Source organism: Fonsecaea pedrosoi (genome assembly GCF_000835455.1).
Source record: "Fonsecaea pedrosoi CBS 271.37 unplaced genomic scaffold supercont1.5, whole genome shotgun sequence".
In the NCBI taxonomy this organism is placed as follows: Eukaryota; Fungi; Ascomycota; class Eurotiomycetes; order Chaetothyriales; family Herpotrichiellaceae; genus Fonsecaea; species Fonsecaea pedrosoi.
Genome location: NW_013550611.1, coordinates 232,352 through 245,281, shown reverse-complemented (window position 1 = coordinate 245,281; position 12,930 = coordinate 232,352). Strand labels below are relative to the sequence as shown.

Sequence of the window (12,930 nt, the reverse complement as noted above, 5' to 3'; positions counted from 1 at the left end):
CCCTCTAACACGGCCTCAGCCTCGTATTCGGGCAGCACCTTCCTCGCAAAAGAACCCGCACCTTTCCTCGCCATCTAGTATCAGCAGTGTGAGAAAGCTTCAACGCGGACAACGATGGATAGAATCAGTCCCAAGTCCGGATTCCTTCCCGGTATCTTTGGACGTCGAAAAGGAAAATCAAGGACTGGAGCGACACCTGCTGGTGAAGACGAGAAAATGCAGGGCCCAAAACCCAGCTCCTTTTTCCTGAGAATTCCAAACAAGCCCCGAAACCATTTCATTGCCATGGCTGGCGAATTCGTTGGCACATTCCTCTTTCTGTGAGCGTCCTCTTCTTATCGCAAAAGGCCTTTGTACTGACCTTGCTCTAGCTTCTTCGCCTTCGCCGGCACCCAGGTGGCCAACACTCCCCAGACTGTTACTGGCAACACAAGTACAGACCTTCCTCAAGGGCCGAATCCTATTCAGCTCCTATACATTAGCCTGTGCTTCGGGTTTTCCCTTGCGGTCAACGCGTGGATTTTCTTCAGAATTTCCGGTGGCCTCTTCAATCCTGCCGTACGAAAACTAGAGCAAAGAGATGTGGACAAATGGTCTGACAATATAGCAGGTCACTCTCGGTCTCTGCCTTATTGGCGCCGTACCTTTTGTTCGAGGTGCCTTGGTCTTCATCGCACAAATGCTAGGGGCTATGGCGTCCGCTGGGGTTGTCAAAGCACTTTTCCCAGGGCCCCTCGCTGTCACAACTTCTCTTAGTGGGGGAACAAATAAGGCCCAAGGACTCTTCATTGAGATGGTCTGTCTCTTGACATAATAGACCCGGGGGTGGCTGCTAACATCTTTTATAGTTTCTCACTGCCCAACTGGTCTTCACCATCTTCATGTTGGCTGTGAGTGGTTACAACGATGATCCATGCGTTCCTGACTGACACTTCCTTCCAGGCTGAAAAACACAAAGGGACATTCCTCGCCCCAGTGGGAATCGGCTTGTCTCTTTTCATCGCTGAGTTGGCTGGTAAGCCGGAGTCTGACCGCACAACCTGCCTGCCACTGACAGAATATCTAGGCGTGTACTACACCGGCGGATCTTTGAATCCGGCTCGAAGCTTTGGCCCCTGCGTTGCTAACCGCTCGTTCCCAAGTGAACACTGGATTTACTGGGTAGGCCCTCTGCTCGGTTCGCTCGTTGCATCTGGGTTCTTCTGGTTCATCAAGAGCTGCGAATACCAAACTGCAAACCCTGGCCAAGACTTCGATGACCTCGAAGCTTCTGCATACAATCCAGAAGAGGACCTGACCCGCCCTGTCGTCAGTCCAACCGCCGTCATCCCTGATCGTGCTCTGTCTCGCACGTCGAGAACTTCCAAAGAAAGAAGTTCCAAGGACGAGAGGTCAGGTTCCCTCCAGGCAACCCGGATAGGCTCTGGAACCACCAACACGACTCTCAGTAACAACAACACAAATGGTAATGCAACATTCCATGACAGGACAACTATCCCGAGTCAATCTGCTACTTGACTTGTTTTAAGACGAAAATTCGCTCATTTCATTGACTCATCTTTGCAATTCTTGGAGGCCTGTCATCTTTAGTCTGCACGAAAGTTTGTCTGCGATGAGATACCCTGGGTGTTTCTTGTGGGAAATGCGTTCAAGCGAGTTTATCCAAATTGTGGCTGCTGCAACCCTGGGTTTTCTTGCCGAGGATCTCAACAGTGTCCTGTACGTCATATGCTTTAAATGACTGGATCCAAGAATATGTAACAAGCAACATCTCATGAGGATCGAACGGTTCTGGGGCTGACGGATGAAGATCTACCAAATACACGGTAATTACAATAATATATTTGTTAATGTTTTCAATTTCGTCTCGTTTCTCTCAATCGAACTCGCATCGTCCCAGTCATCATTTTTGCATGTGGCATATGGCGGTCTATCGCTGACCTGAGATGGCTAGCACAAACTGACCGCAGACAGCCGTGGGACTCGGAGAGCACAGCGCCAGCATTACGTCGGTGGAGAGATCCCTACCGTCGACCCCCAGAGCTGCTCAGCTGCTCAGATCTGGTGGACTCGATACAGGCCCAGAAAGCATAGATCTGGCTGGCTCGCTCCAGAAAATCCTCTCGTGGTTATTCTTATCCCAACCTCTGCAACGGGCTATTCCACTCATAGAGGCCAAGACTCCTCTCCACGGCAAAGACGCTGGTCTGGGGAGAGATACTAGAAAGGTACTACTGTACATACATTTTGCCCAAATCATCACGACTTGTACTTGTTGTGGATCTGGCGTATTTGCTCCTGCACATCCATGACGTGCTGCCCGCCCTGGTTCTGTGCTCCCGCGGCGGAATACGCTGTCGCCCCAGGCGGACCTTCGAGTTTCATCCTCTTCCTCCTCTCCTCCTCTTCCTGTTCGCCCAAGACCCTAGCTGCTGCCTCCGCGACAGGGTCGCTGGTAACTCCATCTGTCCTCGCCCTCAGTCTCTTTAGGTTCGCTGCAACATCTGTGCCGCCCAGGTTCGTGGTCGAAAACCGCGACGCGGCTTTGGACTGTTGCTCTTTCCATCTCGGGTCCAGCAACTCGATCCGCAGATGGGCGTCGAGCTCGGCAATGGGAATTTGCTGCCCGCAATTGGGACACAGAGCCGTAGCAGACCGAGCGGTAGCCGCACGTTGCTGGGCACGTGGTATATAATCTTGTTTAATGCGCATTGGAGGTTGACCTGGAACTGGAGCTGGCGAAGCGGTCGAAGGTGGTGGTTGCTGTGGTGGCATTGATGGGGGTTGTGGGGACGGTGCGAGAGGAGGTGCAGGTGAAAATGATGGTATGGGTGTCGGGACGGCTGTTGAAGGTGGTTGTGGCGCAGGTGAAGGAGTATATGCTGATATTGTAGCCGCTTCCGGCGGTGGTGCCCACCCATTGGCCTGAGGGTATCCTCCAAACTGGTCATTGTACGCATAACTGCTCATATCGTCCGTAGGCATTGCTTCTTCGATGCGCATATCTGGCCTAGCTAGACTCATCATCGCTTTCTGTTCCAGACTTGCACTCTGAAGATCATTCAGCGTTGTGGGTGGGGGAAGATCGGCCTGCTCATCTGCCTCAGTGAACAGCACTGTTTCGACTACAACGAAGTCGTGCCAGTCGATTTGGGCATATGCTATACGTTCGGCCTCTTCTGCCTCTTCTTTCTTCTGTTTCTGAGTCTCTTGCCATTTGGTGTACTCAGATCGTTGCTTTGCTAGATTTAGAACTCTAAATCGGTCTTGAATGTTGGCTTGGAGGACTTGGATGCGCGCCTGTTCTGCTTTTTGGCCTTCCGGTCCTGTCTGGAGGAGGAGTGTGTATTGGTCAACGAGGCGCTGAAAGAAGTTGTAAAGCGAGTGTTGAGGGCGCAGGAAGTCGAACTGGTAATTCCGGGCTTCCCGCTGTGAGAGAGCAGTCATCCAACTCTTGCCCTTCCGAGCAACATGTAGAGCTGTTAACTTGACGACCTCCAAGTCCAAAGCACTGATATTTGGCATGCGCGCACTGAATTGAAACTCGGGCGGCGGTTCTGGTCCTTTTGGCTTTTCTGGCACAGGTGTCGCATCTCCTGCTCTTCCCGCGGACACGGCAGTGCCCCGTCCCGATCGCACCTCAGAGAGTCGCCACTGGTAGAAAGGAGCGTATGCATCCTGAGGAGAAAGGAAGGAGAATTTCGGGTTCGCTTGTTCCTTGTCGCGAATGCGGTCTTCGAAGACAGGGCCATTGCGCGCCACATAGCCGGCTGTCTTTTCGATGATGGCTCTTATGTCCTTGGGCGGTAGGACAACACCTTCGGGAGGTTTTGAGACTGATTCTGGAAGTTCAGGAACTGCTCCATTCTGTGCCATAGTTGCTGCTTTCCACCAGCTGGCTGGGGCCAACCCACCACGTCTGTCGGGGTTCGGATTGTCAATTGAGTAACCGCCTAGAGGGTTTTGCGGAGGTCTGTTCTTTGTTAACAGGTCTGTATCGAGTCCGAGATACTCGCGCGTGCCAACAGCTTGTCGCTTAGAGTATATGGGGTTGGTTGGCCCTTGAACCTGTTCCCAAACAAAATGCGAAGTTTGGGGAGAAATCTGAACCTGTGGCTGGTTCAGCGTGTGGCTAAGGCAGAACTGTGGAGTTGGAGGCTCGGTTCCAAGGGCACAAAGGGGAAAGGAGGCTGCCGCATTGCACATGCGCGTCGTGCTAAGATTGGGACGTTGGCCAACTAAAAAGTTACTCTGTGCAGCTGCGGAGACACAAGCCATCAATGAACAAGTTGTCAAGTGTTACTCCTGAACTTCTGCATGCAATTCAGCCTTCAACCCCCTTCTTACATTCTCCCTTCGTGCTTGTCTTCTTCTTGTCATGATGCTTATTTGACCTGCTAATGACCGACCTTTTTCTTCTTGTCTCTCGTTGACCCAGGCTTCTTCTCCTTTGAATTCCAACCTAAGGGGGACCGCAGACACCGTCGACCGTGTCCTCTGCGGTTCAGCCTTTCCGCGCACTTCCTCTCCATTTTCCACATCTTCCTCGAAGCCACAGGCCTGAATCCCTCATCATGGCTCAGGCTACCTCGCGGAAGAATGCGGCTTCGCAAAAAGCAGCTTCTCCTGCACCGGCCTCGAGACAAGCCAATAGCGATATGATCCGGTCGCAGTCGAGCAAAAAGAAGAGCTACGCATCAGAAGGTGTGACAGACAATGATATCTTCTTGCTTCCCGCGGGAGACTATCAAATCATGGCTCTGTTGACTCTGCTGGCTGGCGTTGTTCGGCTGTTCAAGATTTACCAGCCCACGAGCGTTGTCTTCGACGAGGTCCAGTAAGTTAGCTACCACATCGCACAAGGACATAACACTCATGCCAATCATAGCTTCGGCGGGTTTGCTACCAAATATATCAAGGGCAAATTCTTCATGGACGTCCATCCACCTTTGGCCAAACTCCTCATCACCTTGGCTGGCTGGCTTGCTGGCTTCAACGGCGACTTCGATTTCAAAGACATCGGAAAGGATTATCTCGAACCCAAAGTCCCTTATGTCTCGATGAGGCTCCTACCTGCTATACTCGGGGTTCTCACTATTCCCACTATGTTTTTGACCTTGAAAGCATACGGATGCCGAACAGTCACCGCTTGTCTCGGTGCCGGGCTTTTGATCTTTGAAAATGGACTGATCACACAATCGAGGCTGATTCTCTTGGACTCGCCCTTGGTCATTTGTACCGCCTTCACTGCTCTGGCATGGACTTGCTTCACCAATCAACATGAACTAGGCCCTGCACACGCATTTGATGTGACTTGGTGGTTTTGGCTTGCAGCCACTGGTCTGGGTTTGGGTGCCACAGTCAGTGTCAAATGGGTTGGTCTCTTCACCATTGCGTGGGTCGGCACCTTGACCATCCTCCAATTATGGGTTCTGCTTGGCGACAGCGTCAATGTCACCCCAAGGAAGTGGTTCAAGCATCTATTTGCCAGAGTCTTCTGTCTGATCGTCATCCCGATTGCATTCTATGTGGGAATGTTCGGAATTCATTTCCTGTGCCTGGTCAATCCTGGCGATGGCGATGGTTTCATGTCCTCTGAATTCCAAGCGACACTGAACAACAAGGGCATGGCCGACACCCCTGCTGATGTGCTGTTTGGCAGCGAAGTCACCATCCGACATCACAACACTCAAGGTGGCTATCTCCATTCGCATTCACACATGTATCCTGGTGGCAGCAAGCAACAGCAGGTCACCTTATACCCCCACAAGGATGAGAACAACATTTTTCTTCTCGAAAACCAGACTCAGCCGATCACTGCGGACAATGTCACCGTTGCAGGTCCTAAAGCGTGGTCGAATCTCACCGAGTTTATCCGGAATGGTGATGTTATCAGACTGTACCACCTCACAACCCATCGGCGCATCCACTCTCACGACGTCCGACCTCCCGTTACTGAGGCCGACTGGCAAAACGAAGTAACGGCTTATGGCTACGAGGGATTTGAAGGCGACGCAAACGATCTTTTCCGGGTGGAGATTGTCCAATCCATGTCCGATGGTGAAGAAGCCAAGAAGAGGCTGAGGACGATCCAGACGAAATTCAAGCTGGTCCATATTATGACAGGCTGCGTTCTCTTCTCGCACAAGGTCAAATTACCCGACTGGGGCTTCGAGCAACAGGAAGTGACTTGTGCTAAAGGAGGCACCCTCCCCAATAGCGTATGGTACATTGAACAGAATCAGCATCCCATGCTTGGAGAAGGGGCGGAAAAGGTCAACTACAGAAACCCCGGCTTTTTGGGCAAATTTTGGGAACTGCAGAAGGTCATGTGGAGGACCAACGCCGGCTTGACCGAATCGCACGCCTGGGACTCCCGACCGGGATCTTGGCCCATTCTTCGGCGTGGGATCAATTTCTGGGGCAAAGACCATCGCCAGGTCTATCTCCTCGGAAATCCCGCCATTTGGTGGCCCTCTACCCTGGCCATCTTGACCTATGTCATTTTCAAGGGCATTGCCGTCCTCCGTTGGCAGCGAAGCTGCAACGACTATTCCAACGTCAACTTCAAACGCTTCGACTACGAAATCGGTCAGACTGTTCTGGCCTGGGCCTTTCACTACTTCCCCTTCTACCTTATGGCAAGACAGTTGTTCCTGCACCACTACTTTCCAGCCCTCTACTTTGCCATCATGGCTATGTGCCAGATCTTTGACTTTGTCGTCAATCGGATCTCTTCTCTGGGATTGAAGAAGTATCCCGAAATCGGGTGGAGTGTCGCCGTGTTGTTTGTGGCTTTTGCAATCGGCGTGTTTACTCTGTATGCCCCACTAATCTATGGCAATCCCTGGACCCAGGACCAGTGCAGAGCGGTCAAACTGTTTGATACCTGGGATTTTGACTGCAACACTTTCTACACTGATGTAAGTCGAACGGAAATTGATCGAAACGATGATGTCTGACTGGAAATATAGTATGCACAATACTCCACGCCACTTCCGTCCTTTGGAGACGGCGGAGCAACTCCCACTGTTCCCTCGATGCAAATCGACTCGGGAAGGAAAGACAACCCATCAGCAGTCACCCCTCAGGTCGGTGAAGGGAAGGTGATTGGACAAGAAGAGCGTGTGGAATATCGCGATCAGGATGGGAACCTCCTGGACGAAGCCCAGGTCCAAGCGTTATTGGCAGAGGGCAAAGCGTCCTTCCAGACCAAGTACGAGACAAGAACAAGACTGGTTGACGAAGAAGGTAACGAGGTCAATTCATCGGGGGTTGCACCCGATCATCCGGACGTAGAGGGCCAGAATCCGTCAACAAAGGGTGTGCCAGAGGAGCAGGCCAACAAGTCGCCCGCAGATGCGCAGGCGGGCGGTTCGGTGAAGAAGGGAGATGACAGCAAAGCTAAACCGGCCAGCGATGCGAGCGAAGCAACGAAGTAAATGATTGTTGGATCGAGCCAAAGGTCAGAAGTGGGCAATAGATGCAATGAGAATCTCTTGAGTGTGTAATCACAATAAAAGATGAAATGGTTTCTTTCTGGGCGCCGTGGTGGCTTGAAGGTGAGGTGGAGCCAAATAATCTTCAGTGCTGGCTGGTGAGGCCACTACGCGCAGGCGCTCCTTTAACCGTTTGGTGGGGTTCCAACCGGCTAGCCCGAGTGGTTTAGTTAAGGAGCCACGGAGCCACCAGGCATGTTAGTGAAGCGGCAAGGGTTGATTACCTGGGTAGCTGGAGGTCGTGGTAGCGGTGGTTGCAGGCTGATGAACCCCTCGATCCCCGATCCCTGAAACCAAATGGACCCGCGTCACAAGTCAATATCCCCGTCCGTCCTGCGCCGCAGCAACAATCACGGTCGCAATAAAAACATTTCCCTTCACTTTGTATCTTGCACACCCACAACACACTGCTCCCTTCCTCAAGCAGACCCCAAGGCACTGCATTTCACTCTTCGCTTCTTGCTTGCGCCGATTGATACTATTCCCTTTGGGCGTCTTGACACGAACCCTTTGTCTCCCCCTGGCTCTGGTCAATTTAGTCCCTTAATTCGTCTTCGAACTTTCTCTCCTCATACTTGCAGCCATGAGCGAATCAAGGTAATGTTCCCGTCGCATGCCTGTTCCAGTTGGGGACTCAAGGCAATGTGTATGGCGTTGCTAACTCGCATACAGGCAAGAATTACTGGCATGGTTGAACGGCTTGCTCCAACTCAACATCACAAAAGTCGAGCAATGCGGGACAGGGTAGGTCATAGACTTGGAAGACTTGAGGTCAGAAACTAATACATCCATCGATAGGGCCGCGCTTTGCCAGCTATTTGACTCCATTTTCCGTATGTCGTCTCCTCCGATGCCTTTTCGTCCCAGGGGACTTTGCGCTGTGCTACGCACGGGAGGACTGAACAGCGGCTGATTGGTAACTCCAGTTGATATTCCTATGGCTCGGGTGAAATTCAACGTCAATACCGAATATGCCTACATACAAAACTTCAAGATCCTGCAAAGTATGTTCACTGGGGGGACAACGAGGTCTCCTTTTCTATCTATTGGCATCCAGCTGACCGCGATATTCCAGACTGCTTTACAAAACACGCCATTGACCGAACCGTGCCTGTCGAGCAACTGGTTAAATGTAAAATGCAGGATAACCTCGAGTTTCTACAGTGGTCAAAGCGGTTCTGGGACCAATACTTTCCGGGGCATGATTACGATGCGGTCGCAAGAAGGAAGAGTGCCGGTACCGCCCCAGCAGCATCGACCGCCGTCGCTCCACGAACAAGCACCGGCGCAAGCACCACACGAAAGACCGGGACAACGCCTGTGGGTCGACCTGCACCGCGTGCCATCGGTGCAGGAAGCGCCAGTTCATCTGCTCTGAAGGCGGAAAACGAATCGCTGAAAGAAGCCATCGCCGGATTGGAGAAAGAGCGGGACTTCTATTTTAGTAAATTGCGCGATATCGAGTTGCTCCTGCAGAATGCGGTCGAACAGGAACCCTCTCTTGAAACCGACGCAAATGGTCTTGTGAAGAACATCCAGACCATACTCTATAGCACAGAGGAGGGGTTCGAGATTCCGGACCTGGAAGCCAACGGAGCCGAGGAACCAGAAACATTCTAGGGGAAGAGAAACAAGCGAATGACGAGAGTGTTGCCCACCTCTCAGATGCGGTGTTCTGTTAGAGGAATGGCACGGGCGGCTACCAATATTGTGACGAGTGGATGAACAAAAAGGCATAACTAGTGCTCGAATAGACGCAGGCTCTTTGTGCACAACTTCAACATTGAAAAGGTTCCAGAACGAGATTTGCGAAGGGTGGCAGACACTTGTGTCTCGTGGTGAAGCTACAGGTTTGTGCGAGGGTCAACGGGATACCCATCACGCGTATTGGGGTTTTTGCCGCAAGTAACATGAGATGAGATATTGTTACTGAGAGAAGCATCAACTGGGAGTGAGTTGACAACAACTCCAGATAGCGCCAAGTGGACTCTAGCCAAGAGAGGTTTAGGCGCCAGTTGCTGCTTTTGGCAATCGTCCGAGGCAGGGGGTCCTCAGCCTTGTCTACCCATTCACTCATTCAACCCCCATTGCTAAGTACCCCCACCTAATACCCAGTACCCAATACCCAATATTGAATGAAGAAGTTTGCATTAAGCGTTGTTAACAGAAGCACTCCTTGCTCGAAATGCGTCCGTGTGTCTAGCGTCTATTCTGCTGAAATTGGAAACATGTTGCCCGCCCACAAGACCCTCACTTTCCTCTGTTGCGACACCAAAGGCCTGCTGCTCCAGTGAAGTGTCACTCTAGCCTGATATATGTACACCCTCAAGCCCTTGCACAAGTTCTAGCCCAAGCTCATTGATAGCCCCAAGTGTTGGAGGTGTGTGGATTCAGATCATCTCGACGCCACCGTCGTCCTTGTGGACCCAATATGCCGGTTTGGACCCCTGGTGCATCCCGCCCACGCAGTACGCGAGCTGGACCAGGCTGAGACTGTTGGGTTTGTTGGCAGCGTCCGTCATCGTCATCGTCGCCGTCGTGGCAGGCGGAGTCGTCTCGGTGCCAACGCCGATCCACATCAACGGCCGCGTACTTTGATGGTGGCTGAAGTCGGGCTGGATGAACGGCAACTCCGACGTGGTGACCAGGCACTTGACGTTGAGCTTGAGGAAGCCCCAGCTGTGCCACTCCTTGAGCACAAAGGGAAAGTAGGTGCCGCCGACGATGTCGAGTTCGTAGGCGGCATTCTGCGCCCGCGGCATCGTCACCTTGGATTTTCCCGTCTCGCGGTTCGTCCACGGGTAGATGGCCGCCGACAGGTGCTGCTGTGCTGCCCAGAGGTCGTAGTGGAAGATGACCCCTTCACCGGGACTCAGCTGCACGGGAAAGGTCTCCTTGTCAGCCGCGGCGGTAGCGGACATGGCGATACTCCCCTGCCGCTGGTGTCTTCGCTCATATTTCTCTGGTTGGTCTTCTTCTCCACCGTCTCAGTCTCAGCCTCAGACTCGGACCCAAACTCAGACCCCGAGTCATTCTCAAGCCTGAGTTATTGCTCTTCCTCTGGCCGCGGCTCCGGAAAACCCAACCAGCCGGACTTGATGCACGACGCCTCGTCGTTGTCTTGGACGGGTCCGCGCACGGTGATGGCCAGGGCCTCGATGTCCCCCCGGGCGTGGTCGACGTGGAAGAATGGAGGTTGGGCCATTTCCGACTAGGGATGTACAGTGATAGAGAAGGTAAATATCAAGGAGTAGTCAGGACGGGAGAATTGTATTTAGTGTATTGCGCTTGGTCTGGGTTCTGGTTCAGGTTCTTGTCTGCTTGACCGGGCAGAGAATGGGGTTCTTGTACCTACCGACGGTAGCTTGAGTATTCAAATCAATGTCAATAATGTTTTTATACTCTCGAGTCGCGGAAACTAGGTAGATGAAACCGAGGACTTTTGTGATACTTTTTGTGCGTTTTTCTCTTTTGGTTCCAGCGAGGCTCATCTATCCTATGCTTCTCGTCCGTTTGGCAATGACTGCATCAACAGTAATGACGAATTGATTGCTGCTACTGCTGCTCTAAGCAAACGGAGCAAGACTGCTGGCTATCGGGCTGACTGACTACCTGATGGGCAGACTACTATCTTGTTGTCAAGGCATTTACCTGTCGCCTGTCGCCTGTCACCATCACCTTCACGACGACGATTCTACCAATCGACAAGAGTCATACAGATGGGAAGGGGTCGGGTCTGGTCAAAGTAAAATGACACCAATACTAAATCTCTGATCTCTGATGAGCATTCATTGAGCGTTTGAGCAAGCAAGAAAGCAGGGAGGGCTGTTGGATCTCTAACTCTTGATTCTCAACTTGAGAACTGCTCTTTGCTATCGTTTTTGTCTCGTATACTTCAATATCCCAGCGGTGTCTTGTTTGCTTCGACACAGAATACAAGGTTTCATCTACTCTAGATTGAAAGACGGTCGGTCATACGGACCACGGGCCACAGGCAGTTAGTACCACATACAGTAGGGACTAAGTCACGTATTTGTAAATTGAGTGGACAACGTGAGCATGGGTCGTTCATTGCTACGTTACCAAACTTACAGTACCTACCTCCTACATCTTAGGTAGGTACGTTCAAAGCGGGTATGGATGTAAGTCACTGTATCTGCTGTATGCAGTGTGTAGTATGCAGTCGCAGTATGAACAGCACTTCCTCCCACCTAGACACACATACCGATGGTCCCTAGCACCTAGTACCTAGAAAACGGAAACTAGAAACAAGTATCTAGAACCTCACCACCTCCCCATCATCACATTTCACCTACCACATCCCGTGTTGTTGTCGTTGTTTGTGTTGATGTGATGGTCTCTGGCGAATCACAGAGCGAAAGATATTCTCAGGAGACTCGTCGACGCCGATCCAAATGGGACAGCCCTCTGTGCCGCCCTTGGGGGAGAATTCGTCGTTCGCCGCGGCGACGAGCGCTTTGACTTGAAGTCGGATGAAGTGTCCTTCTCCAACATGTGCAGCGGTTTCACCGTCGCCATCATTATCATGGGCGGAAGAGGTATCGTCAACAGCGAGGACCGACAACTCAATCATCTGGCATCCCACGATGCGGATCATGTGCGCGGGCGTGTCGGTACTGGGGTCTGCAGGAAACGTGACGCTCCGTGGTGGTGGTAGTAGTCCTTTGCCATTCCCATTGTCGTCTTCATCATCGTTATCATCGTCGTCGTTGTTGTTACTGTTGTCTGCGCCTCTCCAATGCCACCAACAATCCTGCCCATAGCTCTCAAATGCCCGCACACATGTCCACGCTCCGCGCAAGAAGCCTTCTCGGACGATGACGCCTTTGCCGGCCGAGATACACGCAGGAAATTTCTTAGGCGCGACCTCGTGGCCCGTGTGTCCCAAGTGGAAATAGACGTGGGCGTCGGACGTGCTGGATATAGGCGACGTAGGTCCGAACGTCGACGGGTTCGGGGTGGTGGTGGTGGCCGTATCTGCAGCGAGGGTGGATTGGTCGACTTCGTAGTATGAATTCTGATCGGTCTTGTAGCTGTACGACATTTTACCACCACCGTCGGAGACTTGTGATGATGAATAGGTCGTAAGGGATTGTGGCTGTGGTTGTAAGTGTGTCATGCCTCTCTCTCTGGCCCTCTCTGGACCGTATCTCAAATTCTGAAGGGGTGTTTGTGTCTGTTCTTGAATCTGTGGTCGCGCTTGGGGAAGATCGAGGAGTGAAGGGATGGATAGATCAATAGGTCGATAGAAAGAGATAGATGGGAGGTGGAGCTGGAGGAATACGGCGTGAGGTATACAGAAAGAAGACCCCCTCAAACACAACCACAACTCTCGAAGGGAGGGAAATATGTCATTGGGTGAGAACTCGTCACTTGATCTTCGTCATCTCTCCGCCGAAACAAAGAAAAA

At 52.0% G+C, this 12,930-nt stretch overlaps 6 protein-coding genes across 6 annotated transcripts; 3 read left to right on the top strand and 3 right to left on the bottom strand.

Annotated features, from left to right (window-relative positions):
* Positions 1-114: 114 nt before the first annotated feature.
* Z517_07555 (uncharacterized protein) lies at positions 115-1,518 on the top strand (the record flags this gene model as incomplete). The annotated part of the gene is made up of 6 exons (XM_013426076.1): positions 115-320; positions 372-558; positions 611-796; positions 849-890; positions 943-1,015; positions 1,067-1,518. The coding sequence occupies 6 exons, from the start codon at positions 115-117 to the stop codon at positions 1,516-1,518; spliced, it is 1,146 nt and encodes a 381-aa protein (XP_013281530.1).
* Positions 1,519-2,259: 741 nt separating this feature from the next.
* On the bottom strand, positions 2,260-3,876 carry Z517_07554 (uncharacterized protein; the record flags this gene model as incomplete). The annotated part of the gene is made up of 1 exon (XM_013426075.1): positions 2,260-3,876. One exon carries the CDS (start codon positions 3,874-3,876, stop codon positions 2,260-2,262), a length of 1,617 nt encoding a protein of 538 aa, XP_013281529.1.
* A 698-nt stretch (positions 3,877-4,574) lies between these two features.
* On the top strand, positions 4,575-7,442 carry Z517_07553 (uncharacterized protein; the record flags this gene model as incomplete). The annotated part of the gene is made up of 3 exons (XM_013426074.1): positions 4,575-4,837; positions 4,889-6,923; positions 6,975-7,442. The coding sequence occupies 3 exons, from the start codon at positions 4,575-4,577 to the stop codon at positions 7,440-7,442; spliced, it is 2,766 nt and encodes a 921-aa protein (XP_013281528.1).
* A 640-nt stretch (positions 7,443-8,082) lies between these two features.
* On the top strand, positions 8,083-9,119 carry Z517_07552 (uncharacterized protein; the record flags this gene model as incomplete). Its single annotated transcript, XM_013426073.1, has 5 exons — positions 8,083-8,096; positions 8,172-8,243; positions 8,298-8,332; positions 8,426-8,503; positions 8,575-9,119. The coding sequence occupies 5 exons, from the start codon at positions 8,083-8,085 to the stop codon at positions 9,117-9,119; spliced, it is 744 nt and encodes a 247-aa protein (XP_013281527.1).
* Positions 9,120-9,889: 770 nt separating this feature from the next.
* Positions 9,890-10,420, bottom strand: Z517_07551 (uncharacterized protein; the record flags this gene model as incomplete). Its single annotated transcript, XM_013426072.1, has 1 exon — positions 9,890-10,420. One exon carries the CDS (start codon positions 10,418-10,420, stop codon positions 9,890-9,892), a length of 531 nt encoding a protein of 176 aa, XP_013281526.1.
* A 1,391-nt stretch (positions 10,421-11,811) lies between these two features.
* Positions 11,812-12,564, bottom strand: Z517_07550 (uncharacterized protein; the record flags this gene model as incomplete). The annotated part of the gene is made up of 1 exon (XM_013426071.1): positions 11,812-12,564. The coding sequence occupies one exon, from the start codon at positions 12,562-12,564 to the stop codon at positions 11,812-11,814; it is 753 nt and encodes a 250-aa protein (XP_013281525.1).
* Between the last annotated feature and the right edge of the window lie 366 nt (positions 12,565-12,930).